Genomic DNA, 26553 nt, shown 5'->3' on the forward strand with positions numbered 1-26553 from the left:
ACTATAAATAATAACAAAGGGGATTTTTGCCCTTCAGTTTTCTGAATCTGGATGTAAACATCATACCTTTGTATCACACTCCAACTTTTCACCCTCTTCCACATTGGACCACAGGTTTGCATTGAACCAGAGTCCAGCAGGACTAACTTTAGGAGAAAAGTCTTCACAGCTCTCCATGAAACACTGACCTGAACAGCTCACAGAGGAAATAAAGTAAGACTTTAGGTTTGCAAATTTTGAAATTCCATTTTCTTAATTGAGTCTCCTGGTAGGGTTGTAGAACTGGAGAGGGGGTGATTGAGGACTGGTGGACACTTGCATTTACCAGTGGCTTTGACTCCATGTCCCCAGATAATCTCTTGACCCCCATCACTGCCCCATGCAAAGATCTGCACTAGTTGGACACTTTGCACCCACACTCTGCTCAGTGGACAGTTTTCAGGCACCACCTGCCCCTGGAAACAAACAGGCTTTTCCTTCCAAAAGCTTCAAAAGTTCTCATTTTTATTGTACCACTCCAATGAAAATTTGCCTTTTAGAGGTCCAGAATTACATGTACTGCTTAATAATCAAAACCAAAGTAACATTATTCAGTCCATACAGAGCATCTTGTGGTGTGATCAAAGTCTGCTGAGACAGCTTGGACAGCTATAATAGTGCAGTAGCCACTTGCATGAATAGAATACCTCTCAGCAAAGGATTGCAATATGCTTTTAGGTAAGGCAGAAGTCCTGCTGACCCCACTGTAAAACTGGTAAAAGCCAAGATGTGACCTCAGACAGAGAATTACTCTGCAATGTCTCAACAGCATTTAATTGATTACCCAGAAACAAACACACAGATTGAGTATTTCTGCCTCTCTCAAACTTGGGCCAGCTTGGTGTCTCCATGGCGGTCATCCCTAGTTGCCTAAGGACAAGAGCCCATGATCTTGGGGTGATTTGCCTTGTGGTTACTTGTTCCCAGAGGACAGCTCTTCCCCTTTTGCCTGAAACTGCCACAGCTCTTCATCGTAGCCACAACCTCCACAGCTATGCTTGTCATTCCTGTAAGTCTTAGATCTTTTGGAATCCTGTTAGGCTTGAGAGGAGACCCTGTCCTACTGCCATCTAGACAAAATCCCTGACCATGCAGAATGCATGTGAGAAGTGAGGCTGACTGGTATCTGCTGTACCCCAACTGCACCTTCAACATACTCACCAACTATATCCAGGAAACATGAAACACTTCCAGTTGCGTGTGTGTGTATTTGCAGCAATAAGCTCTGGCAGAAGACTTTGTTTGCAAAGGGTTGATTAGTTCCTTTCAATTTCATCTCAGCCTTATTGTTACAGTATACCTCACCATCCATCTCCTCTTCCCACTCCAGACATTATTTACTATTCTTGCACCTGCCTTTTTCAAAAAGGACTTTTATTAGCAATACTAGTCTCAAGCCACAGTTCCACTTTTCTTTCATTTCTGCTGGAGCAATACCACCCACTGCAAAGCTCAGCATCCGTATAAATGCTGTGGTTACAAACGAATGCATCCTTCAGCAGCATTTCAGACCATTTATTCACAATGCACATTGTAAATGAGGAGTAATATATCTTCAGAATTGCCCAGAAAACATTATTCTGTTAGCAATATAAAAGCTTCACAGTGTCCAAGTAGGTGACCTTGCCAAAAATATTTTATTGTGAGCCAGATAATTCAGTTTGAATTGTACATGGTTTGGTATAATCATTCCAGTAAAGCATTCTTTACAATTCTGTAACAGCAAGTCACATGGCTCAATAAAGTTTATTGCTGCAAATGCTTAGTGATTCATGGCATGGATGAATTCTGTTTCTTTCCTGGATCAAGTAATCAATAGCAAAATAATCTCCCTGCAATTACATTGCTCTGCATTAAAGAGGTATGAAGTAAATAAGTAAAAAATCTGATAGAAAAAACAATGTGCACAACATTAAAATGAACTGCAATTTGAAACTGGGTGTCCTGCACCAGTTTTGCACACAGCCTGTGGCAGAGCTACATTCAGCACACTCCCAGCCTTAAATGTGCAACAAACCCAATTGGGACTGACAGATTTCCCTCCCATCATGTCCAACAGAGCCTGCTGTGAACATTGCACTCACACAGATCCCCCTGGATTCCCATGGGTGCCAGGGACCATCCTTTCCAAAACACGCTGAGAACAGCAGGACCTACACTCCTTCAACCAACGTTTTTGGTTCTTCCAGCACTGCTCCTGCACACAGTAAATCAGTGTTTATAACATCCCCTGCTGAGCTGAGTGCAAATTAAATCAGGCTAATTTACTTTGCACCATCATGTTCAGCTACAAGTCACAAAAGGAAACAGAGATGTGTGTTGAGAGGGGAGCTGCTGATGGAGCCTCCTCAGGAGCCTGGCAGGACATGGAGCCTGTTTGGGAGCCCAGCGGGACACGGAGCCCTCGGCTGCTCCAGGGCCCCGGGGTATCCCTGCTTCCTCCAACCTGCTCTGCTTCACAGACCTGAACCCTGTGACTCCACAGCAGGTTGCTCCCAATAGATGATAGATATATCATCTGTAATAAACAAGTACCAACACAGCCATCTATTTATCTGGTTCTAAGAGTCTTCTCATAAAAACAGGATGAAAATGATATTGCTTAGAAACAGACTGTTCTGGGGAATGAAGTGCATGCTGTTGTTTTTACTGTTTAATGCCTCCTGACTGGGAACACTTATATGCAAAGGAGTTCCTCTATAAATATGCTTATGCTGTTGCTCAGGCCTCAGTGCAGTGGTAAGCACATCCCTGAGCTCAGTCATGCCCATGTTTACTTTCTTATCCACAGTCTACCTCATTCCTGAATCTCACATGCACTCTGAAAAAAATATTTATGAGATTAAGCACCTAAAAAGTCACAAAAAGCCAGAGGGAAGGCTTCCTATGACAGCTTAATATAACTCCTTCCTGCAAAGATATTAGAGTATGGTCTTTCATTATATGTTCATTCCCATTGGAGCTCTGTTTCATTTAGCACCCAGACTCAGACTAGGCTGTGCACTGTAAAAGAGCCTCAGTTGAGCTGTCTGCAGGAATGCAAAAAGGGAAAAAAAAAAAAAAAAGAAAAATAAAAAAATCAAACTAGCAACCTGTAACAGGCACTTAGCGTGGAAACTTCCAGCCCAAATAAATGAATGGTAAGAAAGTGCAAAAGGATCCTACAGACAGATGCATCAAGTAACTCTCTCATGGATTTTGATATGAATTGTCCCACTTATACCATGTATACCATGTTCTCTAACACTGTTCACAGCTGTGCACCCAGGTTGCACTATGTAATTAGTTACAACCTACATTTACCTGCATCCTTTAGAAGTACATACACACACACTCACCCTCTATAAAATAAATATCCAAATGTTTTATCAGACAGCTTCTGTATAACCCTACTGAGAATATTCATTCCCTGCCAGTCTCTGGTGACTTAAAAACAATATGGGATCCGTTTACTTTTCCCTGTACTGTACTTTTCAATCTGCAGAGAAAACCTACCACCATTCTGAAATAAATACACAATCATCAACAAACAGCTGGAGGCTCAACTCATCACTTGGTCAAGTCAAATTAGGGTCACTTCAATAGGGCTATGTTAACTTATAAAAGCAGAAGAGATGGTTTGAATGCCTGCAGATCACCTTTCCAAGTCAGGGCTAGGGAAGTGTGTTCATTCATTGTGAGTCTCCACCCCTACTTTCCCAGCACACAGATTCCAGTTCTCTGCCACGTGCCTAGCAGCTACAGAACTGGGATCTCTATCAGGTGACAAGCTACTCAGGACAGGGCCTTTTCCCTCCCAGACTAAAGAGCCCCAGCACCAAGCACAGCCTCTGGGCACTGCCACAATGTGTGCCTATAACAGCAGCATGACATCAGCATGATGTAGGTGACCCAAACAACTCAGCCGCCATGCTCCAAGGTGTCACACTGTGCACTTGTGGTGGTTGCCATCCAATGGTCTCTCCTCAGTAGGGTTGCCTGAAGTGAAATAGGACTCAAATGCATTAATTAGCAAAACTTCATCAAATCTGTGGTTATCACGTTAAGTCTGCTTGAGGGAAGGACTTTTCATATGAAGAAAAAAGCTGAAATAAGGCAGCCTTCCTTGTCCTGGAACAGGTCTGGTTGTCTCCTCCTCTACAGCATTGCTTCAAGAATAAAGTGTCATCATCATCCACTGTAAAATAATATGGAAAGGGGGTTTAAATAATCCATCCCTGTGAGAGCTTTGCCATACTCTCACCTGGACTGGACTATGGGGCATTGGAGATATTCTACCTTCAGAAGAAGAAATGTAAGCCATAATAAAGCAGAAGACTTAGAAGCCTGAACCTCCTGTTGTTTGTAACCTTCCCTATAAGCGGTCAGTTAAAGATACCTTTTCTAAGGCTACAGAATAAAACATGCAATGCCACATGCAACACAGGGGCCTGCATCTGACAGTCAGGGAATGGGCTTTACCTCAGATTCCCGGAGATATATCCCTTTGCCATCTTGTGTTAAGTTGCGAAAGGCCTCTGCAAAAGAAGTAAATGAGGAGCCTTAACTTGATAGCCAAGAGATCATCACAGCCAAGGCACTGTTTTGGGAAAAATCCCAATGGCAGAGTTTGTAGGCTATTCTCAAGTGCATGTGAGCTTCTCTGTTCGTGAGAGGTCCCTGCAGGCTGGAATGCTGGGAGCAGCTGAATAAAGTCAGGCATGTTACTCTCTGCCCATCTATCTGCGAAACCTCAAAATGCTGGTGGTCCCACCCTTACCCATTACAATTATGAGACATGTTAAGTGTCTACAGCATGATCCAAGAATCAGCTGTCTCATCATCAAACTGCAGTCCACCAAAGACAAATTTCAAAGCTTTCTCCTTCCTGGAAAAGGTGTATTTCAAGGCTGTCTTCTTCATGGAAAACAAGTAGTTTTTCATCTGTAATTTGCCTACCTCTTCCAACAGAAGGCCAGTGCAAATGTGCAGAGAGCTTAACCACTCTGATATGTACAACTTGGATGTCTGTAGGAAGGGACTAGTGGGGAGGTAAAGAGAAAGCTTGGCCCCCTCTGTATCTGTCCCTAACTTTAAACTGATTACTCTTGCTTTATTCATAAATTCAGTCCTGCAATTTTGACCTTGGTACTGCCAGTGGGAACAGCATCAGAGGGGCCATGGCTCAGCTGGCAGCCCAGCTTGCCTGGCCAGACACGGAGCGCCAGCCTCACCTCCCATGATCTCCACTCGAAGCATGAAGCAAACAAAGCTCTCAAAACTGATCTGTAAGTCAGGGTCACCATATCTGATTGCCATCAAATTACAGACTTCATTGCTGAGTGAAATGCCTATGTAAAATGGGGGGGGGAAGAAAAGGAAAACAGAATGAGATGGCACAACTGAGTGGCCTTCATCCCTTCTCCAATAGCTTTCTTTTTCAAGCCTGGCCTAAGATAATCAAATATTAGCCAGCCCAAATGAAATCTCTACATGAAGATATCTTCTCCAAATTTAAAAGGGTTCAGGTCTGCTTTCCTATACTTACTGTCCTCCCAGAGTTGGAATAAAATACAAATAGGTCTCTTTTGTTCATGGGATATGAGGGTAATAGCAGCAGCTGGGTTTAAGAGCTATATTCCCAAGAGGGTAGGAAAGGAGATGAAAATCCGGAGGAAGCTCATACAGAAAGCATCAGTCCCAATGTCAAGCAGCAGCAGTATTTGCAAGGAACAAAAGCATTCTCTATTAATGGCCTGTGATTTTAATTTGCTTTAGCAGAGGTCTGCCTGGGTTTCTCACTGTGCTTTAACTGACTCAGATGAACTGGGTGAATATGCACAAAAAAGAGGAATGATATTTAAGGTGTAAACATGCAAAAGAAGCTATAAGATTGAGCTCCAGCCCCCAACACAACACCCAGCAATAGCAACAGAGCTCGGTATTTAGACCCATATGTATCATCTTCCATTTCTAGATCAAGCCTCAGACGCTGCATTAGTGAAGTCTGGCACTGATATAGCCTCCATACAAGTCCCACACTTCCAGATTTGGTCCCTGAGATGTCGTCTTCAGCAGAGGTAGCAATTTTATAGGAGCTAGATCTGGCCTCCTGCATCCCCGCAACCCCACAAAATCTTTTAAAATTCAATTAGCAGCACACAGGAAGGGATTTAAAAATTGGGTCTGAAATAGACAGACGCTTCTGTTTCAGACAACTCTCAGTGCGAGACCACACTGAGAAAAGAGTGAGCAGCCTATCTCATGGCAAAATAATTTTCAGATGTGTTGACCTAGCTAAAGAAGGAAGAAGAAATAGCCAAGACCATGTGAACTATAATATTTTCCAGTCCTCCTGGGCTCTACACACAGTTATCAAGATGTTTCCCAGCCCTGTGTTTTTCCTTCACCTTTCATGAGCAAGAAGATGAGACTTGATAAAATATGCTGTGGGCTCACCTGTCTCCTGTACAGCTGCGTGCAGTTCCACAAGGTCAAGCTTTCCTGATCTCTTGGTGTCTCTCTTCTGGAAAACTTCCTGTGGGGTGAAGGAGTACTTTTAAACAAACTAAAGCACCCAAAACCCAACAGGTGACACCAAAGGGATTGTGAGCAGGGAGATGTTGAAAGGGGGCATAGAAATTACTGTCATACCAAATAGAAAAGCAGTCTTTTCCACAGGACTCTGAATTCCTGGATACTCAGTGTGCCAGTGGCATTCAGCTTAGTGGGAGAATTAAGGTCAAAACATCTCAATTAAACATTAGAAAGCACCCATTACATATATTAAAAAATTAAAAGAGAAAAAAACCAACCAAAAATCCAAACAACCCAAAAACTTGCAGCCACTCTAACATACATGCAATTATAATATGAGGATAATGATTTCTTAGTCCACGTGCCTATTTATAGACTTGATCCTCCTCTCACTAAAGTCAATGGAAACCCTGGCTGCTGATTTCAGAAGTGGCAGGAATCAACCCTTTCCCAAACCAGCTCCATTCTGTCACAGCTGAACTGTTATTATGGAGGGTGAGAAGTTCAATAAGCAGGGCCATGTCCTGGTGGTAAAGAAATCACAGTAACACTCAGACTGGGCTAAGAAATAATGCTCTGGTAAAGTATTATATGAGTCAAAAGTATCACTCATGACAAGGATACATCCAGGAGTGCCAAGATACCCTGGCAAGAATCCAGACTGAAATTCAGGTGAAAACTCTGGAAATCTGGAGAGAAAAAAAAAAATTGTTTTGGGGAGTCATTGGACATCTCTCAGAAAAATGGACTCTCATAAAATTCCCCCTTACTTGAGAGGGCTCAGGCCCCAAAGCTTTTGTGAAACTTTACTCCCACCTGAGAAGATGTATCATTTATGATGATAAAAATATGAGGCAACAGGATGGATTCTACTAGTCTCAGAAAATCCAATATGAGCTCCCTGCAGGCATGTAATATAGAATGAAATATGGTACACTATCTCCAGCTATTAGAGAAAATGGAAGGAAAAGGACATCCAAAGCTCTAATCCCAAACAGAATTTACTGCATGACCTTGAGCAAAGTCACTTGACCTGAAGAGCTTTGGGGAACAGCACTGCAGATTAATTGAAACCCTTGTACTAAGCATCTCTCTCTCTCTCTTTTTCACAGACACATTGCCAGCTCTGTTAATTTAATTAAAAGTACAGGCACTGCTGAAAACATGATGCTGCCTCAAAGCTTAGCATTCCTGGTTCATATATAAGTTACACCAAGAGTAACAGAAATCGGCTCTAATCTCACTACAAATCATGATTACAGTTAGTCTGTGCCTTCCACTGAGTAAGCGACAGAATCATAATTCACCAATCCCTTCCCTGCAGAAAGTCAAGATACTTTAATAATTTTGATATTGTAATAGCCCTGATTAGTAAATATGAACCAAGGACCATAAAGATATTTAAATAATTCTTAAAATCAATAATTTATGAAAAGTAAAGGCTCCCTGTTCAATATCATTTTCTCACAGATAAGGCAGCACCTGGTGGGTCAGTTTACAAAGACAGAAGAACTTTCCTTGTCCACCTTTGTAGAAAAGAGAGTAATATCAAATACAGTTTAAGTGAAAAAGGCATCACATCACTTTTCATCATCTTCTTTTTTACTTGTAATGGCTGGACACAGTATTTTCTGTATTGCATATTGATTGTTACCAGTGAAGAAACTGGGAAGAAAATCTGGATTCATCATTACATCTGTAATTTCATTGTCACTGCTCAGAGAGAACAGCCACTGCAATGCCTCACTGCTGTCCAGGTAGTGTTGTTTGTTACTAAGGTCCAAATTATGAGCCTGTGGAATGCTTTGGGCTGCCCCCAGCAGAGTGGATGTCACACACAAGACAGACAAGCCCGGGGCTCACCTGGCTCTCACAAGCATGGGTTACAGAGGCCACCTGCACCTCATCCTGTCCCCCAAACACACAGCAAGGAGCCCTGTGCATGCACAGCAGGGAGAGTAAATAGAAACAGCAACATGGATCAGGCACATGAAAGTAACAACAAACCCTTCTCCACCACACAAATTCCTACAGACCAAACTTTCCACATCTTCTAGTTTGGTGCTGCTGAGACTGAGGAAGTGGCACAGGGTGAAGTGAGGTACAATTTCAGAATCAAAGCTCAGGTCTAGGTTTGGAGGCCAAATTAAGAATCTGCATCCATGCTTGTTCTCCCCCCTCATTCTTTCAATTGTTGAAATTCAAACTAGATTAGCACTACTTATAAAATTTCTGCCATGCTGATTCACAGCCCAGTAAATCCTTTTGCTCTGGAAATCTAACATGGCATCAGAAGAGTCAGTTCTGTCAGATTGAAGCCAGTTTCTCTTCCCAGAATTCAAGAAATAGATACAAGAACTGAGGCTTTTCTCTGAGAGAGCTTATTTTACAGAAACATTATTTCTCAGCACTTACTTCTCCAAGATATATTATTCAAGATCCTCTGGAGCTGAACAGCATTTATTTCAGGATTCTGTGATATGGAAGAGAATTAATTTTTTTTTTATTCTAAGTATTAAATCAGTTTTCTCCCTCTTTTGTTTTCCCAGCATGTCCCATCTTCATTCTCTGCTTTTCTGGCCCCACTCCAGCCACTGTGAAAATCGACAGAAAATACTCCCTTTGAATATGACAAGATTCTGAACCTGCAAGAGCTGCAGTGTGCTCTGGGCTAAGTTCTCAGGGCTCCAACACAGATCAATGCAGTAGTGCAGTTTTCCACTGAGTGAGGATGCAGGCCGTTAACCTTTCAGCCCTGGTGCCATCTGTCCCATCAAGCACACTGTCAAGAGACCTGCTTCAAACATTCCCCTTTTATCATTTACAAACAAGCAATTCCCCCACCCCCACCCCCCCCAAAAAAACCACCATACAGGAAAACAAACCACAAAAAAAGAAAAAAAACAAAAAGAAAAAACCCCAAACAACCAAAAAAACCCAAAACAACAAACACAACAAAAAAACCAAGAAAACTTTGGAATAGTTCTCCCCAAACTTTTCAAAGCAGAGATTCCCCCTCTCTCTTGTCATACTAAAGTTTACAGATCTTTTAGAAGCTGTGACAATCTTTTGTTTGAAGGATTTTTTTAAATGTCACTCTTCAAAAATAAAAGCCTGCTTTCAGATCATTGAGACATGGCAGGGTAAAGCCTTCAGAAATGGCAGTAACTCCCTCTGCCTCTGTGTGTACTTGGACATCCTGACAGCAAAGGACCAGCACCTCACAGTATGTGGCAATTTCTAACACATCAAAGCCACACCGTTCTCAAAACCAAAATCTTAAACAAGGGGCAAAAAGTGAAAGCATTCCTTGTTTTAAGAAACAGCTTCCTTCAAAATATTCTCTTAAAAGTGAAAATTTGTTTTTGTGAAATTGTGTTTTCCAAATACAGGGTGTGATGCTAAATAAATGCAGTGACCTTTTCTGAAAGGTGAAACACTTGCATCTGTCACCACAGTCAGTGGGACCCCTGATGGTCAGCTCCATCCCGAATCAGGCCAGAGAAATCACTAAAGAGAATCTTTCACAGTAAGGATCATATTTCACTAGGAAAATTAGGGGGAAAAGATGATGGGACACCCAATATCTATTTCACCTCTCAAAGCAGGTTAGCTGCCATCCAACTGTGATGAAGTATGTATTGAAGGTTCAATATTTCAGGAGTGTTCTCTAATAGGTAACTTTTCCCAATGAATGTAAGAATGCCCCAAAGGGTAGGATGGATCCACACAGCCTATCACTTTGTCCCCAATACAGGCAACAGGAATTAATGATTAGGAAGAGCACATGAGCCTGGTCAGCTTCTAACCAGGTAGTCCATTCTGCTGTTTCACTGTTGGAAAAATTAACTTAGAGGGTACATCCATGTTCAGTCTTTTAGCATTTGTTTATGGACGTTCTGTCCATCAGTTTGCTAATACCTTTTGAGCCTCTTGATACTGTCACACCCATATTAAGTTCCAGGCACTGACATCCTGTTGTGCAGAGAAGAGTGCCTGTCTCAATGCTATCACATTGCTAAGCTTCACAGGCAAATTTTCTGTGTGGAGTCATCACTGTACAGACTCCAGCCTCCTCTCCACAGCCCCTCTCTGCTCCCCACACATCCACAGAGCTCCCTTGAACATCCACATGCTTTTACTTTCACAGAGCTACATAATAGCTCTGGAGGAGTTTACTCATGCAAGCACTTACCTGTTCAAAATGCTTTGTGAAGAAATCCTCCCAAATCTTGCCTTCATATCTATCAACAATTTCCTTTAAGGTATCAAAAAAAAAAAAAAATCATTAACTTGCAGAAGAAAAATACTGTCAACCAAGTTATTAAAGATGCTTTCCCAGAATGGCATTCCATTCCCTGCCCTTTCCACCCTCTGCCCACCACTGCAATCAGTGTTACATCACTAACACAGCCCACTGCTAAGATACTTCCCTACATCACAGAACTGCTATTTCTTGGAGAGAAATACTCAGATGACATTTAGTGGGGAGAAACATTCCCATCACCCCAACCCAAGCTGTGTGAAGCACAGGGCTCACTCTGTGCCAAGAAGAGAGAAGGGTCTCTGTAATCCTTTATATAGCCCAACAGAGGAGATGAAAGAAGGAAAGGCCCTGTTTATGCCAGGGGAACAGACTATGCTATAAATTCCCTAGCACAAGCTGCAGACGTGCATGCACAGTTCTTTTGAAAATAACCATTAGGCCTTTGCATGACAATAGCACTACTAAGGTCCCATAATGTCTTCAAAACGTTCAAGGCATGAAAGGGATGGGTGGAAGTGCAAGAATGGACCATGAGTACCTAAAAAGCCATGAATGGGAAAGACTGCAGAGCAAGTAAGATGATATCATTAAAAGATGTTTGCAAAAAGGACAACTAAGTTGTCTGAAGTTTTGCCTGTCCCCCACATTTGATTGCATCTGTCCCCTTGGTCCAAAGGATTCTGTCTGTAAACCCAAGCTGTGCTATCAAGTGCTGCAACACAAGCATTGACATTCTCACTCAGCCCCTCCTCTAGGGCAGAGCAACAGTAAAAATCCAACATTCAGAGCTGTTGATTGAACCACAGACCCCCTACTCCACTCACACCCACTCACCTTAGAGAGGGTGAAGCTCGTGTTCCCACCCATTTCCCTGGAGATGCAAAAAAGCAGACACATTAAGGACGTATATGAGTTGTGTGTTTGTCTCACAACAGGTGTCATTCCCCTTCCCCAGATGGGGCCTCAACCTGCTTTTGCTGTGTTTTTTTCTCTGCTGTTACAGCTACAGTAAGGCAAGGCCTCATATCCATGCAGAACCCCAAAAGCTGCTGGCATTTGAAGTATCCAAAGCACCATTTCTGTACAAATAACCATCCTAGCTTTGCCAGCAGGGAACTCCTGGGAAACTAATGGAGCTAAAAAGCTAAAGAGCTCTTATCCTTCTCACACTCTTATCCTTCTCACAGTCTCAAACATGAGCATGCTGCAAGGATTGTGTGGGCCTATCTCAGATTTTTGAGAGGGTAAGGCCAAAACCAGTGCTCCAACCACTGAGAATCCTGCAGCAGGAGAAATCCAGAGCCAGCTTCTCTCAAAGAGGTTGTGCTGCTTCTTGCAGAGTTAAGTCTTTATGCTGCCCCCATTAGACTGGAAAGACCAGACTTTCCCAGGGAATTTGGTGCTGGCAGAGCGGCAGCAGCATCTCACCGAAGAACGTGCTTCCTGGAGAAGACCCGCAGGATGAACTCAGACTCTTGTTGAGGCTCCAGGGTGGATGGGACAATCACGTAGACACAAGGCTCCAGATGGAAGTCATGAGTCACTTCCCGCTCATCAAGGAAAACCTGGTGCTTGTTCACAGGCTGATGTCGGGTGAAGAAACCTGGGGGTAGCTTTCTGTTGCTCTCCTGGTACTGTTCAGAGAAGAAAGGCAAGAGAATTGTGTTCTGCCCCAGCTGATCACATGGGCAAAAGGAGTGTGGAGGATTGACGGGCAGGGCACAGCCAGTCTTTCTTCACATCTCAGCCTGTTTTACAGCACAAGCAGGTAACAGAGCCCAGAGGACTCTGTCTCTTCCCAGGACATGGCAGTTCTCACTATGCAGCATCCTTGTCCAACACTAATATGACAAAAGACTGGGCTTCCTACAACTTATAAAAAAACCCTTACACTACTTGTAAGGAACAGCAGCAAGAACTGGGGACGAGAAGCTATTCCTGTCAACGTGGCTTCTGCAAAAGTTTTTGCCATATGGGTCAAAATGACTGCAGGCAGGAACTGCTCTAGAGACTGCCCTTCACTAGCCAGAGCACCTCTTTTCCCACAGGGACCATATACTTTGTCCCCAGCTTGTCCTTTGCACTAGGGATCTGGTAACAAAGGATTTTTCAGAACACTTGTGACCTGAGCATACTGCACAAGCAACCTAAGCCCTTGTCCTGACTTCATGCAAGTGTCCTTGATCTGTCTGGCACTCTGCTCTGCAGGCCCTTTTCTGCCACAGGATGATGGATAAAGTGTTGATCCAGGCAACATGGAATTAATTTTAATGCCACTGAGTGCCCAGTACACAAGCCAAATAAATAATCCTGCTAGCTAAAACTACTGTCACCTTCTGATCTTGGCTGTTCCTCAAAACATTTCGCCATTTTACTCTGCAGCCTCATGGGGAGATGCTATTCCTCTTCCTTTGCCAGTATTTTTCTTACTAATAGAGCAATCTTTCTTATGAAGGGTTCAGGGTTACTCCTCCTCATGCCCCTTATGTTAAATTCAAAGTTTTTATATTCCAGTCAATACTCTGTTGACAGCAGTTCCAATACCTTAGATGCTCACAGCTTGCCATCTCTCCGTATTGATCTTGGCAACCACTACAAACCTGAAATTGAAGTCCTGGCTGCCACATTCCCACTCAGGTGTGGCAGAGCACTGTGCTAGGGCCATGCTCAGACCCCCCTCTGCCAGAAAGTTTATCCTGAAGGCAACCCTGATAGCCCCCAAGATAAATTTAAGTCAGGAAGGAGTGGCATCTTACCCCATGGTTACCAGGCTGTGTCTACAGTAACTAGGAACACAATTGTGCTGCCCTAACCATATACCCAAACTAGTTCTTTGCCAGCAAAAGTTATCATTTAAGAGGTGTACTCTCATTTGAGTAGTAACAGAGTGGAAGATATGCCCTTTAAAGACAAAATGAGCTTTCCCTGTTTTAAATAGCCCTTTGAGGTCAGGGCCAAAATCGGGACTTACATCAGGATTTAACTTACATGGCCCTTTCTTATGTCCCAAAGGCTCTTAGATAAAAAAAAAATGCTAGAAATACAGCTGACCTGAAGAAGCTGAAAACACCTGTACCATCAGACAGCCAGGAACCTGAGGTCCCTAGGAGATCTTTGACTTGCATGAGGCACAGGCTCTTTTCCCATCTCATGCTAAGACTGAAAGGCAGGAGAAAGGCATATCTGATTCCCACGACACAGCCAGGAATTGGGGCACCATCCCACAACTGCAGCAGGGATGAAATGCTCATCAGGTAAAGGTTGATGCTACTTCTAATACCTTTGAAGACCCAGGACAGAAGCTGAACAACTAATGCCCACTCTCAAGGCCAATGAGCTCTCCGGATATGGCTGCTGGTCAGTAGATTGAGAGGATGGTTCTGCGTTAGTAGTGCCTTGCTGTGGTGCCTCAATGAATTAAAATACCGTCACTCACTTCAAATACCATCAGCCAAGGAACAAAGGCAAACACACCACATTCAGCATTGTCTTAACAGCTGCACCAGCCCAGGTCCCCCAGAGAACAGCCAGCAGTGGTGACAAGGGACTCACCTGTAGGCCCACCTGCAGGAAGAAAAGAAACAGAGCATCAGTCAGTCAGGACCTCTGTGTCTCACAAAACACAGCCAAGTCATTCCTGGGAAGCCGAGCAGCTACATACATACACACATACCCTATGTGGGGTCTTTGCCTTCAGAAACCTCACTCCCTCCACCCAAAAACCCTTTCCCACAGTCACAACTCCATAGCTGTGCAAGCTCACAGAAGCAACAAGACCTGTGGCTCTGTTCAAGGGAGAAGAGTGGCTCTCAAGGTACTCAGATAAGCAGAGAATTGAAGGTAGGAAACTCACTCCTACTGATATCAACTTCCTTAGCAGCATGCACACATGAGCAGCTTCCACATCATATTAGGAACACTTTTTAGACCAAATTTTACCATGGTTGGAAATAACCTGAGGGCAGAGGTCTTCCTGCCCCAAAGTAAGTTACTGGCACCCTCTTCCAGCTATTGCACATACTCTCAGAGGCAGCAAAATAAATCCCAATGTGCTTTGAAGCAAAAGGCACTTCTCACTGCTCTGCAGGGTGACACACAGCATGCTGGAGAGGCAGCAAGGGGAGCACAGAGCCTGAGGGAGCCTACGCCTGATGTGTGAGGAGACTGGGCACAGGCAGAAGGAAAGAGCAGAGATCACCCTGCAAACACCAAGAGCTCTTGGCCTGCAGAACACTACAATCTACAGGGGCTGGAAGTTCTCCTGTTTGGTGACAGCAAGAAAAGCAAAGCAATTTGCACCTTATAGAGTAAAAATCCAATGAAAAGGTGAGGGGCTCGGTTCCGGTGTTTGGTGCTGTGTTTCTGCATGAGGGATATAACCACGTTGCAGGTACTTGGGCTTTTCTTACTGTCTTCAGCTGGCAACACATTCAGCCAGTACTGAGGGTTCATCCAAAAGTTGCCTAAGCAAAACAAGAAAAGCATTTTGATGTCATTTTCCATCACAAAATTGATTGCCAGCTTCCCACATGATGCCTGACATTGGACTGAATAGGTCACAGGCTGTCTTGACCTCCAGACCCCACAGGAATTTGATTTTAAGGTGCAGTTTACAAGTTTAGCAGTGCAACTACTATCTAAGACAGGACAAAGACCCAGGAACAAGGAACTATAATTCTGCTTATATGCAACTAAGAGCTTATTTTGTTTATAAATGTATCACTATTCCTCTCTCACCTCTGGTGTATGGACTAGCTGAGTTTAGACTTCACCTGCTCTGCTTCCGAAAGAGCTGAGCCACTATTTTATTCACTTTACTTAAAACACACTCCCTGGTGGTGCTGAGGATGCAAATTTTAACAGACAAGTTTAATGTCCTAGAGTAGATCAGTGCTGGCATTGATCCTGGGATCCTAAGGCTTATTTCATGCTATAATCAGCCCACTGCCCTATGTTTTCAAGCAGTGCACCTTCTGTGATATCAGAAGCCAAAGTCCTTCAGCTGTTTAATTCTGATGTTTGTGCGGAGGCTGAAACAGGAAGCACATGTTTCTGTTATCAGTTTTATAAGAGGTTATAAGGAGCTGATAACTGAGTCAGCAGAGTATCCAAAAGTCAGAGTTATCCAAAAGAGCACCCCTCACCATTACAGAATCCCAGACTTCCTCCTGCTGTACTTCCTTTAACCCATCTCCCACTCTTCAAGGAGTACATCCACTTTTTCCCATCTTCCTGGCTCATCAGGTCTGGAGTTAATTTACAGATCACCAGATCTACAAAATGAATCTTAAAATCTCGCAGAGACATCCTGGGAAAAGAGTGCCAAGAGACATCCTGTCAGCAGTTTAGTTTAGTCCATATGGCTCATAAAATGGAAAGAAAAGGGAGCGGGGAACTTAGAAGCTGCACCATTCTGTGTTACATATGGTAATGCTCATATTTTATTAGGCAGTAAAGAAGAGAGCGTCTGCTTTCACAGCAGCATCTAGGAGTAGCTAATGCACGACTAAAACTTCAGCAAAGGATAGCAGAACAGAGAATAAAATAATATTGCCAGCAAAGGAAGTGTAGTGAAATTACAGGGGCAGCAACATTGCCGCCTTGTGGCAAAAGCTGTGGAGAAACTGCAGACAAACAGGCAAAGATCTTCCCGAAGCTATAATAAAAAAAATAATAAATAAATAAAAAAAGTTAGGACAAAAGCTCCTGGGAGTGCCCTTTATCTCCAGTAGTCCCAGGAGATCTAGCAATGTCCTGCTTCTCCCTCACTCCTGCATTGAAGAACAGTGTATTCCATGTCTGCACAGCCACTGCTTCTCATGGCATCAAGCTGAGAGGAGCATGGGCTGCTATAAAGCTCATCACCTATGCCTTGGCCTAAGAGGCAATGTGCTGCTTCAGCTCCAGGTGCAGTCCCAGGGCTACTGGTGGAGAGGGGAGAAGCAAGACTATGCCATTACCAGAATTCTCCATCTTCCTTCTTTTTTCTTAGCAAAATCTTCTCCTTCGGGCTCAGCAGCTCCCACTTGTAAGAGCTAAGGGGAAAAACATGAGGTGACTAACCAAATGTGGCCATAGATTAGAGGCAGATGACATAACCTTCCTCTATAAAAAGAGGCCAAATCCCTGTTTCTACATATCTCCATGCTTATCCCCCACTATGCCTTCAGCCACACCAGACTCTGCACAACCACTCTGGGTCCCATGAGATGTAGCTACATGGCTCCAGTTTTCTCCAGCAGAAGCCAGAAATGTTCCATTTCCATCAGCCAGTCCCTTCACTTGAACACACGGCTTCCAAGTACTTAAAATATAAAAATCTAGACCTGCTTTATTGGTTAATTTTCTGTCAAAGGAGACATAATAGGAAGAGTGTTTGGCATAATGAATGAATGACTAGGACAGCACAAGAGGCAGCTGGGAGTCGTTTCAAAGGCAGGCCTGCAGTATGTTGCTCATTATGCTCCTCAACAGAACAGCTGGTGTGTTGTCATTATGTGACAGACACACATCAGAGAAGTTACTGCTCTGCAGACAAGGTGAAAGCCATTCACATTCCCAGTGACCTCTGTACTCTTCCCTCCTTTCTATGCCCTGAGCCTCAGCAAACAGCCTGTGCAGGGAATGAAGTGAAGCTTGGAAGCAAGAAACATGCTCCACTTCAAAGAGGAACAGGACACAAGTTTACAGTTGCCCATGGTCTAGAATGCAAACCACTGTCTTTCATGGGTCCCAACCAAAAAAAAAAACAACAAAAAAAACAAAACCCTAAAAATCAGGTAGATGCAAATATAGAGCCCATTTACCACACTAGTTGTTTCCTCTGATCTCATGCCCAACTGTACTTCCCCAAGCAGCCAGGACAGAGGACTCCTTCCTAGTTACCCAATTCCAACACTTTGCGGCCTGTGGAAGATTCTTTCTGTGCCCTCCCATGAAAAACGACTATGTCCTGAAACATGGGGGTTTTTCAGAGCCTCCTGCACAGCTATCTGTCCCATTGCATGCTCTCCACATCACAGCAACGTGGTCAGCATCTCATGTTCCTATTGTGTTTCCTCTGGCATTCAGTAAAAGGAAAAGTAGAACTGATCTGATTGAGGCTGCACGTATGAAGTGCAGCACTGTCTGTTGGAGACATATAAATCCATGGAGTCACTGCTTTGACACCAGAAGGTCTGTGCAAGCAACTGTTATCTTACTGCTGCCCTCAACATTAATTCATGCCTGAAGATGGCAGCATCTTTCCTCCAAGAAACCTGTCCTCCGCTCAGTGTCACACCTTTCCTTTTTTAAACTCACCTGTCACTCCAGTCTCCTTTCCACTCAATTTTTCCCCATGGATTTCTCAGTCTCACTAAGTTTTCAGGTCCATATTGACAGGTCACCTGCAGAAAACAGTAACATTCTGCTTATCAAAGTCTCAGCAGTTCTCATCTGGTTTATATCATTGTACTATGTCAGATATTAACAACAATTTTGTTTGTTCTCATAGATGCCAGCAAGTATTATGATAAAAATATTTGAACATGTAACTCTGAATGCCAACAACAAAGAGATTAAGGTGCTTCATCTTACATTCTAAACTGAAACCAGAGACATGACAGATTCCTAATATAAAGGCTTGACTGTAAATTCCTCTTCCTTTCCTACATCTGTTCATTTTGTACTCACGTGAAAGCCAAGTCCTACCCCAGTGCAATGGCACAGCACAATGCAGCCCGCCATGGGTGCCCACACAGGTTAATGCCTCCTGAACTGGGATGCCATGGTGGGAACAGAGGGAACCAGGCCAGTTAGGGGCTTTGTCGACAGTGCACAGCAGAACAGCTGACTTCACACTGTTTCCATATGCTTGGTCAGTCCCTTAAGGCTGCCTGGCTCTTCATCTCACCAGAGGAGCCAGACTGACAGACATGTTTTTGAAAAACTCCACACGTAACTCCTCCTGCTCCTCCTCCTGTGGGAGACACAGATGTGCCTAATCCAGCTCATCTCTTCTGCCCTTCCTAGTATCTCCTGCTAAAGGTACTGAACATGCTTTCACCAAAATGTCCAAAGCTCCACATAGTCTTTGCCATCCTTGTCAACCTCCTTTTGAAGCTGGACAAGACAGTCATCCACCAATTCAGGATGAAAAAGCTACTCTGTTGAACGTATTACTTCAAGTCCTTTACCTTTAGACAAATATCCTAAGGGGACTCCCAGCAATTCTTCTGCAGATTAGTGGGGTCTCCCTGCACTGTCTGCACAAGAGCACAGTTCAGTTCCCTTACTCCTCCCCTGATTCACATTTCCATCTGCAGTTTTTCATATTTTGACCTTTGCTTCTCTATGGCTTCTCTACTGCCTTCAGAGGAAGGCTTTTTACCCCAAGTAAAAAGCACATCCCCAAGTTTCAGCACATCCTCCCAGCAGCCCCAAAGGCCAGTCCTTTCATACTTAACAGCTAAGGTGCATTTCTAGGTGATGGTCTCAGCAGAGTGTTGTGAATCATTCCCACCCTTAGAGATACACTGATCCATAACAATTGTCCTTTACATCAAGGCCTCCAAATTACAATGGACACACTTTAAATGTGAGTCTTAACAAAGCCCACAGTCTCTTTCAGCCTTAGACTAAGAACAGAGTATTGGGGAGGAGATGTTGTAGTTGCTCTGATCAATGGGCGAACCCATGAATGCCATAAAAATTGCTAATATCCAAATTAATCTGGACCCAGGACATTTGGGCTGGTCTTACCTTTCTAATACCAGTTACTGTGTAGGCATGGCCAGCAACAAGCCCATTCTTCAGGACCTTTGTTGTCTGTATACAAGAAAGAGAAACAGAAGAACAAACCTTTTATTATATCCCTACTCATAGAGCAATACCAGAGACCTGTACTCCTGTAAGCAATGGCTTTCAAAGCAAACGGAGAACTGAAAATTAAATAAATAAATAAATAGAAGCTCCTAAATCCAGATTTTTCAGTATGCTTGGAATTGGAAGGCTGATTGTTAATGGCCCTTCCTCAATTGTGGATCTTCAGCTAGAGACCATCTCACTTTAAGGAAGTCCAGGAGGTTAGGTTTTGATTTTCAGAAAATAGTTTCCCAACAGCTGAGGTGGTAGCATAAAGCTTGGAAGCCAAGATTTTAATGCATGTTCTGAACAACCCACCTCTCTACCTTAGCTATAACTTTATTCCATGTGTGTCTGTACCTCACTGAACCATCTGTAAAAATGGAAAATTTATTTAATAAAAATGGGAAAATGCAGTAGGTCCCTATTTAATAGAATTACTTTGATAGATAAACCAGGTCCTAAACATAATAACAGAGAGCTGAGAGCATCAGGGACTCAAGCCATGAGCAAAGTTTAACATGAAGACGTGACTTCTACAGAAAGCCATGTGTGGCAGCTTTGACATGTTTTGAGTCACAATGACTAGCTGAGAAGAGAGAAATGGGTCTGCAAAGGTTTTTAGTTATAAAGTCATTTGATGTCCCTCCAAGCTCACCCCTAAGTGTGTTTGACAGCCCATGAGAGATCTGCTGTAGGTGGCTCTTGTCAGGATATCCCACAGATCAGGAGGAGCTTCTGCAAGCTTGATCCTTGTATTGACACCCCCTGTAAAATCCACCAAGGCTTCTGAAACTTGCCCAATCTGCAGATCTTCATAGGAGCCATAGAGTCTAGCAAAAAAAGACATCAATATATTCTTTCGGTTATAGTCACAGATGACAAGTTGAGAACAGCTGGCCAATGAAAACATTAAAAAAAAGTGTGCAAAAAGCAAAAGGAGGGCTGTAACTCATATTTAATTTTAAGGGAATTTTTGGCATTTGGGAAGGGGAGAATCTACAAAATTGCCTCCAAGACTGGCCATAGTCTGAAAGAGATTCTTCACTCGCTGTCATCCCTGACTGCACTGTAATGAGAACATGCCCATCACGACTCTTTGATAACTCTGCCTTAGAGAATGTTGCCTGAATTTATCACCAGGCATTGTTCTGTATCTAAGATATAGTGCATTGAGAGACACTGTCTTGAGAGCTCAGTCTCCAATCCGATTTTATCACTCCAGTGCAACTTGGCCCAGTCTTTTCATTCTAACACTAACACCAAATGAAAATAACTGAACATTCTCACCTTTGTGTGATCCTTCTCTCAGTGTTAACTATTTTTCCCTGCTCTGCAAAGACTATTTCAGCCAAATATTAACAAACTCCATCAGTTAGGCCTTGCTGCTTTCTTCTTTGTGCTGATACTACAACTCTAGACAAAACACCCTGGAGAGAAGCCACAAAAACATCTGCCAAAACAAAGTGTAGTGCTTCAGCAGACCTCCAACATTAAAATCCTTGGAGGTTTCTTACACTGATAATACATTAAAGGAGGCCTTGGAAATTATTCACATTCAAAAATGTGTATCTGTGGTGTTCTACTCCTCTGTGGTATTTACAAGGAAGGTACCAGCCTCAGCCAATACACTGCAAACAGTGATAACACTCAGAGAATAACCCTCCACAATAGGGCTGTTTTCACACCTAAACCCTTGGATTTAAACTCAAGGGCCTGGTTTGATAACAGCTACTGCAATGGCAGCTTTTATGTGCGATAATAGAAAGATGAGAGCATCTACACTCCAAATGTAGCAAGGCCTAGAAGATGCATTTATAAACAAGAACAAACTGCGTAGGCACCAACCAACATATTTTAGAGAGACTATTTGCATAACTTGAAATGAGTCACTTACTTAGCATATGCCTTCTCCAGAAGGGCTCCCCAAAACACATTCTTATAGACTGAGGAAACAAAGAGCAGCTCCCCCGCCTCATTCACCGGCAGGCGATCATCAACCACCACATCAATCCATTCCCCGAAGTGCCAGAACTGTCAGGGGAAAGGAATGAACTGATGTTTCCCTTGGAAGGGACCTCCCCTTGAAACAACAGGAAAGACAAGACAGCCTAGCTGTGGGCACAGAACAAGCTGCTGTGGGTCAGTGTGATGTGCTGACTCACTCACAGAGTCAGCTCCTCAACCCCACCTGGCCAGAGGAGAAAACAAAGCATGCATCAGGTGTAAAAGGAGTAACCAGGGAAATTAGCCACAGGTGGACTTCTGGGGAAGGAATTCCTAATTTGCAGGGTAGCAGAGTTGTAACAAGAGATGGACAAAGGGGAAGAAGATTGGAGCTGATGTGCTCAGGTCCTGCTGACTGTTGCCACTCTTGAAAAAGAGTTTTGTCTGCATTAAAACATGGACAGGACGCAGCTGGAGAGAGCAGCCAAGCAGAGGTGTTTCCTCAGTGGCTTGATTCACTGCCTGCACTACTTTGTGGGAGGGGTGATGGGCTCCTCTCCAAACTGGGATACCCTCTGGCCACTTGCCCCTGACTGAAGGGAACCACGTACAAATTATCTAAGGGTGTGACACAAAACATAGCAGAGGATATCTGAGGGTGTCCTGCAATCTGGGGGAGCAGCTGTACCCGGAAGTGGAAAATGCCCGCATATTTCCTCTCAAAGCTCTGGTTTTGTGGCACAACTGCAGCCAAGATGTCCTGGTGGAACGTCAGGGCTTCCAGGGCCGCCAGGAACCAGCAGTTCTCTGTGCCAAGACAAACGGACACATGCAGTTGGCTGAAAAGTGAGAGCTCTCAGCCAAGTTCAGCAACACCACCAAGATCCCGGCAGAAGAGCTGTTGTGCTGATGTCTTTACAATTATAGCAAATCATACACACAAAATTAGATGATCTAGACATGTTCTTTACTTAACCAAACTGTGATTGGTTTATAATTATTCTCTCATGATCTTTTCATTTGGGTACTGTTTGGTTAAATAAGAAATTTAGCAAGCAATAACGGTCAATAGAAACATTCTGTGTTTTACTGACATTGTGTGGGGCTTTTTCTGTTCTCTATAAAGGCACACTATTAAAAAAAACCAGAACACACCTTTTTAATTTTTCTTTGAAAACATTAGCTTTTCAGAAAAGAAAATAATTTCCAGTGGATCTAACATGCAAGACTGTACTTAGCAAACTTTGGTTTTAAGGACATAAAGCACTTAAAAACTAATTTAGTCCCACCTCTACCTGTTTTTCAGACGGCAATATAGTATTTTATTTTAGACAACACAGGCATAAAACTACTTTTCTAACTGTAAGGCTGAGAAGGGAATACACTCACACTGAGCATTAGGTACAAATATAAAGTCCTTTTGTGGTCTCTGTTCAATTGTCAAGCAGCAACACCACAGACCAGTAAGAGCACAGGATCACTTCCTATTAGCATGGGCAGAAACAACACACAGTGGTGATTTCAGCTTGTGGAGACACTTCTCATGCCTCAAATCCCATCTCGAAGCTTGACAGCTTATTTACTGAGCCTACGCCAGTAAATGATTGCTTCATCCACACCATGCCAAGTGGAGAGAGGAGATGGATACCTTCTATTTCCATGCCAAGTTTTATACATTCAAACTTCCATGCAAAATGTTACCCTGTGTAAGAATACTTAGATATTTATACAAAGGATCTTCCTTACCCACCAGTCCTTGGCGGAGATCAAGCTGCTTTCTATTCGCAGCATAAAATACGGGACTTTTGTGCAAAGCCTGGGAAGCACAAAATGAAAAGAAAAGAAAAGAAAAAAAAAAAAAAAAAAAAGAAGGACAGAGTTAAGCCAGTAACATAAGCTGATTTAGTTTGAAAGTTAAAGCTTTTAAAATACTGAGAATCCTTTGTCCCAGCAGAAATTGTTCTGGCTCAGGTATAAATCTACTGTTATGTGCTCTGGCTAACCTGACACAAGCCTGGGCACACATTTGTGTTTGGTCTATGCTGAATTTCATCTCCAGCATAAGTCACTGGTGCTCAGATGCATCACCATGGCTTTCCATGGAAACCATGCTGAAAAGACAGCCTTCAAACCTGCCAGTCCCGCTCCTCCACACAAGTGCCAGCTAAAAGAGGTTATGAGGGCAGAGCATAACTGTTCAAACTTTCACTCAACCTGGCTGACATCTCCACAGCTTGACTGACAATTGAGCTACAGACTGATGGCTGCTATAGAATTCCTGTTGCTGTGACAAGAATAGGTCTGTGAACAATTGTACAGAGGGAAATAATGTGGTGATTTTTTTTCCCTTCACAAGTGCCTCTGGTGTTAAATTAATAACCTAAGTGTCAAAATTACATTTCACTCGAATGACCCAGAAATTGCTCAAGCTAAGTTTCACACTGTTGGCTTCCCCTGCAGGCAGTAGCAAAGATACAGCAAACCCTCAGAAGGCAGTCACAGTAATTAGACACCAAGCCCTGCCCTTGGTGAGCTTGGGTGTTCAGTTTGCAGGCCATCAGTCACAGATGCAGCAAGCTACAAGCCTGCAGGCTGAATGGCAGAATCTCAGCATCTCCTCTGCAGCAGAGGGACTGAAGGATGCACAGCATCCATTCTCAAAGAATCTTTGCTCAGAAAGTCTGGCATCCAGAGTAGACAGCTGCCTTCTTCACAAGGCAGTTTTAGAATCACAGAATCACAGAATATGTTGAGTTGGAAGGGACCCATCAGGATCATCAAGTCCAACTCCTGGATCTATACAGGACACCCCAACAATCATAGCAGAGCAGAAGAATAGTCCACTGAGAGACAAAGGAGATTTCAAGTCCATTCCACCAATATTTGAGGGGTGGAGAGACACTTGAAAGGCTTTGCAGAGGCCAAGACTCATGCTGACCTTTTTTTGCGGAAACTCGATCCTACTGGGAAATTGATTAAATCTCACAAAATATGACAGCTAGAAAATAACATAGCTGGGAGATGCCATCTAGAATTACCTGGCAGAATTTCCCACAGACAAAGGAATTCTGAAATTCTCACATAATCCTGTGCAGTGTTTTCAGGAGGATCTGATTGTCAATACTCTGCTCACTGGCTCAGTAAGAGCAGAACTGGCATTGCTAGTAACAGGCCTTAGCGAACTATGCCAGGTCCCTGTCCAGGCCACCCACACTTGTTATCTACCCTTCTGTTATGAGAACAAGCTCTGTGACCAGCCCTTGCACCTGGGTGTCTCTTGTTGTGATGTACAGTTTAAGCCTAGAATTCCAGCAAAGGCCTTGGAAATGTGAGCACAAGTAGAAAACAAAGGCCCCAAAACTAAAGCAAACTCACAGACTGATGCTCAGTCACTGGCTGTGATAGAAGTTCAGCCTTGAGAGCTGGGGAAAGATTACTCGAAGTGCAATAGACTAAACAGTTAAGCAGGGGAAAAAAAACAGCCCAGCAAAAGGATAAGGCACCTGTCCTCTCTGGGAAAGTAGCAGCCTCCAGCATCCTAACAGTATGAGGTCCATGGGAGAGAGGGGTCATAGCTAAGAACTGTCTAGAAACTCAGAAATCTTCTAAAAGATCATGATCTTGAACTGTGAGGAAAAGGATCTCATCTGTCACCACAGAATCACAGTGAGATCACTGTAGCCGTGACTACAAGGAAACCAACTCTCCCTGCTCCCTTTGCCTCCTCTCCCTGCCTGCTCCAAGTGTTACTGGATATAAATTGAACAAGGTTGGTTATGATTTTGTGCAACAAATGCTTCAAAGGCAATTATGAGACTCCATGTACTCCAGCTTCCAAAATGACACCCGATGCAATAAATGTAATCCCTGGAGACATTAAAGTACACCTAAATTAAAGCCTGAATGTAGTCTGTTCAATGCTAAAACGATTTGCTGGCTATCATCTGTAAACATCCTCTTACACACAGTACCCACTGAAAGTCACTTACGTGTGGCCTCTTCCACTGTAAATTTTGGGGCAGTTTCTTTAGCAGTGCTCCTGTTCCAATAGAGCTGATGTGAGCAGGGAAGGTGTCGTCTGTGAACAAGTGTTTGTTCTTCAAGCATGACTCCAGCAAAGCCTGGTAGTTCTGCTGGATAGGAGGGGTGTGTTTTTGAAAGATACTTCTGCCTAAAGGCAGAGGTGACTTATTTTTTTTCAAGCACAGCAGAAAAGGCATGCTGATATATCCAATAACACCAGGATAATTTTTTTCCACTGAGGATTTTGGAGGAATCTCACACTGCACAGTTCTGCTGGAAACTCTTGGTTTTCTCGGATGAGGCGTGTCTTTTCAGAAGAATTCCTGATAGTTAAAATAAGTATAAAAAGTAAATTTAATCCTGCCTTTTAAAATTTTCTTCTTAGTCAGCAGGGGTGGGTAGGAACAGTGGCATCCCCAGGAGAAGTAGGGACTCACCCAGTTCTCACTGAGCACTTATCACTGCATTTTCAAGGCTTTAATATCACTGTAGATCTGAGCGAAATCAAAATTAGTAACTCCACTGACTTTTACTACAGCCCTAAAGCCATACACATGGCTGTTCTATGTCTCTCTCTGGACTATTTTAGGCTCTTCAGGACATTTTCATAACGTGTTGCAACATGAATGACAGTCTTTATTCAATCACATTCTGGCATGAAGTGATTTACCACCCCCCACCCCCCCCAAAAAAAAAAGAAAAAGAAAAAAAAAAGAAAAAAGCAAGATAAACCAAAGGCTAACAGAAAAGTGGAATACTTTAGGTTTTAGAAAGCCACAGCTCACACTCCTATGATAGTTATTTTGCCCTTTTTGCCTCATTTTGGAAAATGATATGATCTTCCCCAAGAGTTCACATTCCATCTTGCTGAACCACCACAGATTCACACATGAAATTGCATGCTGAGGTATTTTTTT

General features: G+C 43.3%; 1 protein-coding gene across 1 annotated transcript; it reads right to left on the reverse strand.

Moving 5' to 3' along the window:
- Nucleotides 1–1666: 1666 nt before the first annotated feature.
- LOC102113119 (calpain-14) lies at nt 1667–25833 on the reverse strand. The gene is made up of 20 exons (XM_088053300.1): nt 25603–25833; nt 23360–23429; nt 22302–22420; nt 21564–21700; nt 20325–20499; nt 19565–19630; nt 18125–18210; nt 16783–16857; nt 15967–16130; nt 15122–15285; nt 12251–12456; nt 11657–11693; nt 10751–10813; nt 8971–9028; nt 7180–7244; nt 6673–6741; nt 6478–6556; nt 5253–5369; nt 4501–4556; nt 1667–4216 (listed from the first exon to the last, which is right to left on the reverse strand). Exons 1-20 carry the CDS (start codon nt 25831–25833, stop codon nt 4190–4192), a joined length of 2064 nt encoding a protein of 687 aa, XP_087909426.1. The 3' UTR covers nt 1667–4189.
- Nucleotides 25834–26553: the final 720 nt, after the last annotated feature.

This window comes from Pseudopodoces humilis, chromosome 3, assembly GCF_049639895.1.
Source record: "Pseudopodoces humilis isolate 2021_Gansu_Grassland_sample_001 chromosome 3, ASM4963989v1, whole genome shotgun sequence".
Taxonomy (NCBI): Eukaryota; Metazoa; Chordata; class Aves; order Passeriformes; family Paridae; genus Pseudopodoces; species Pseudopodoces humilis.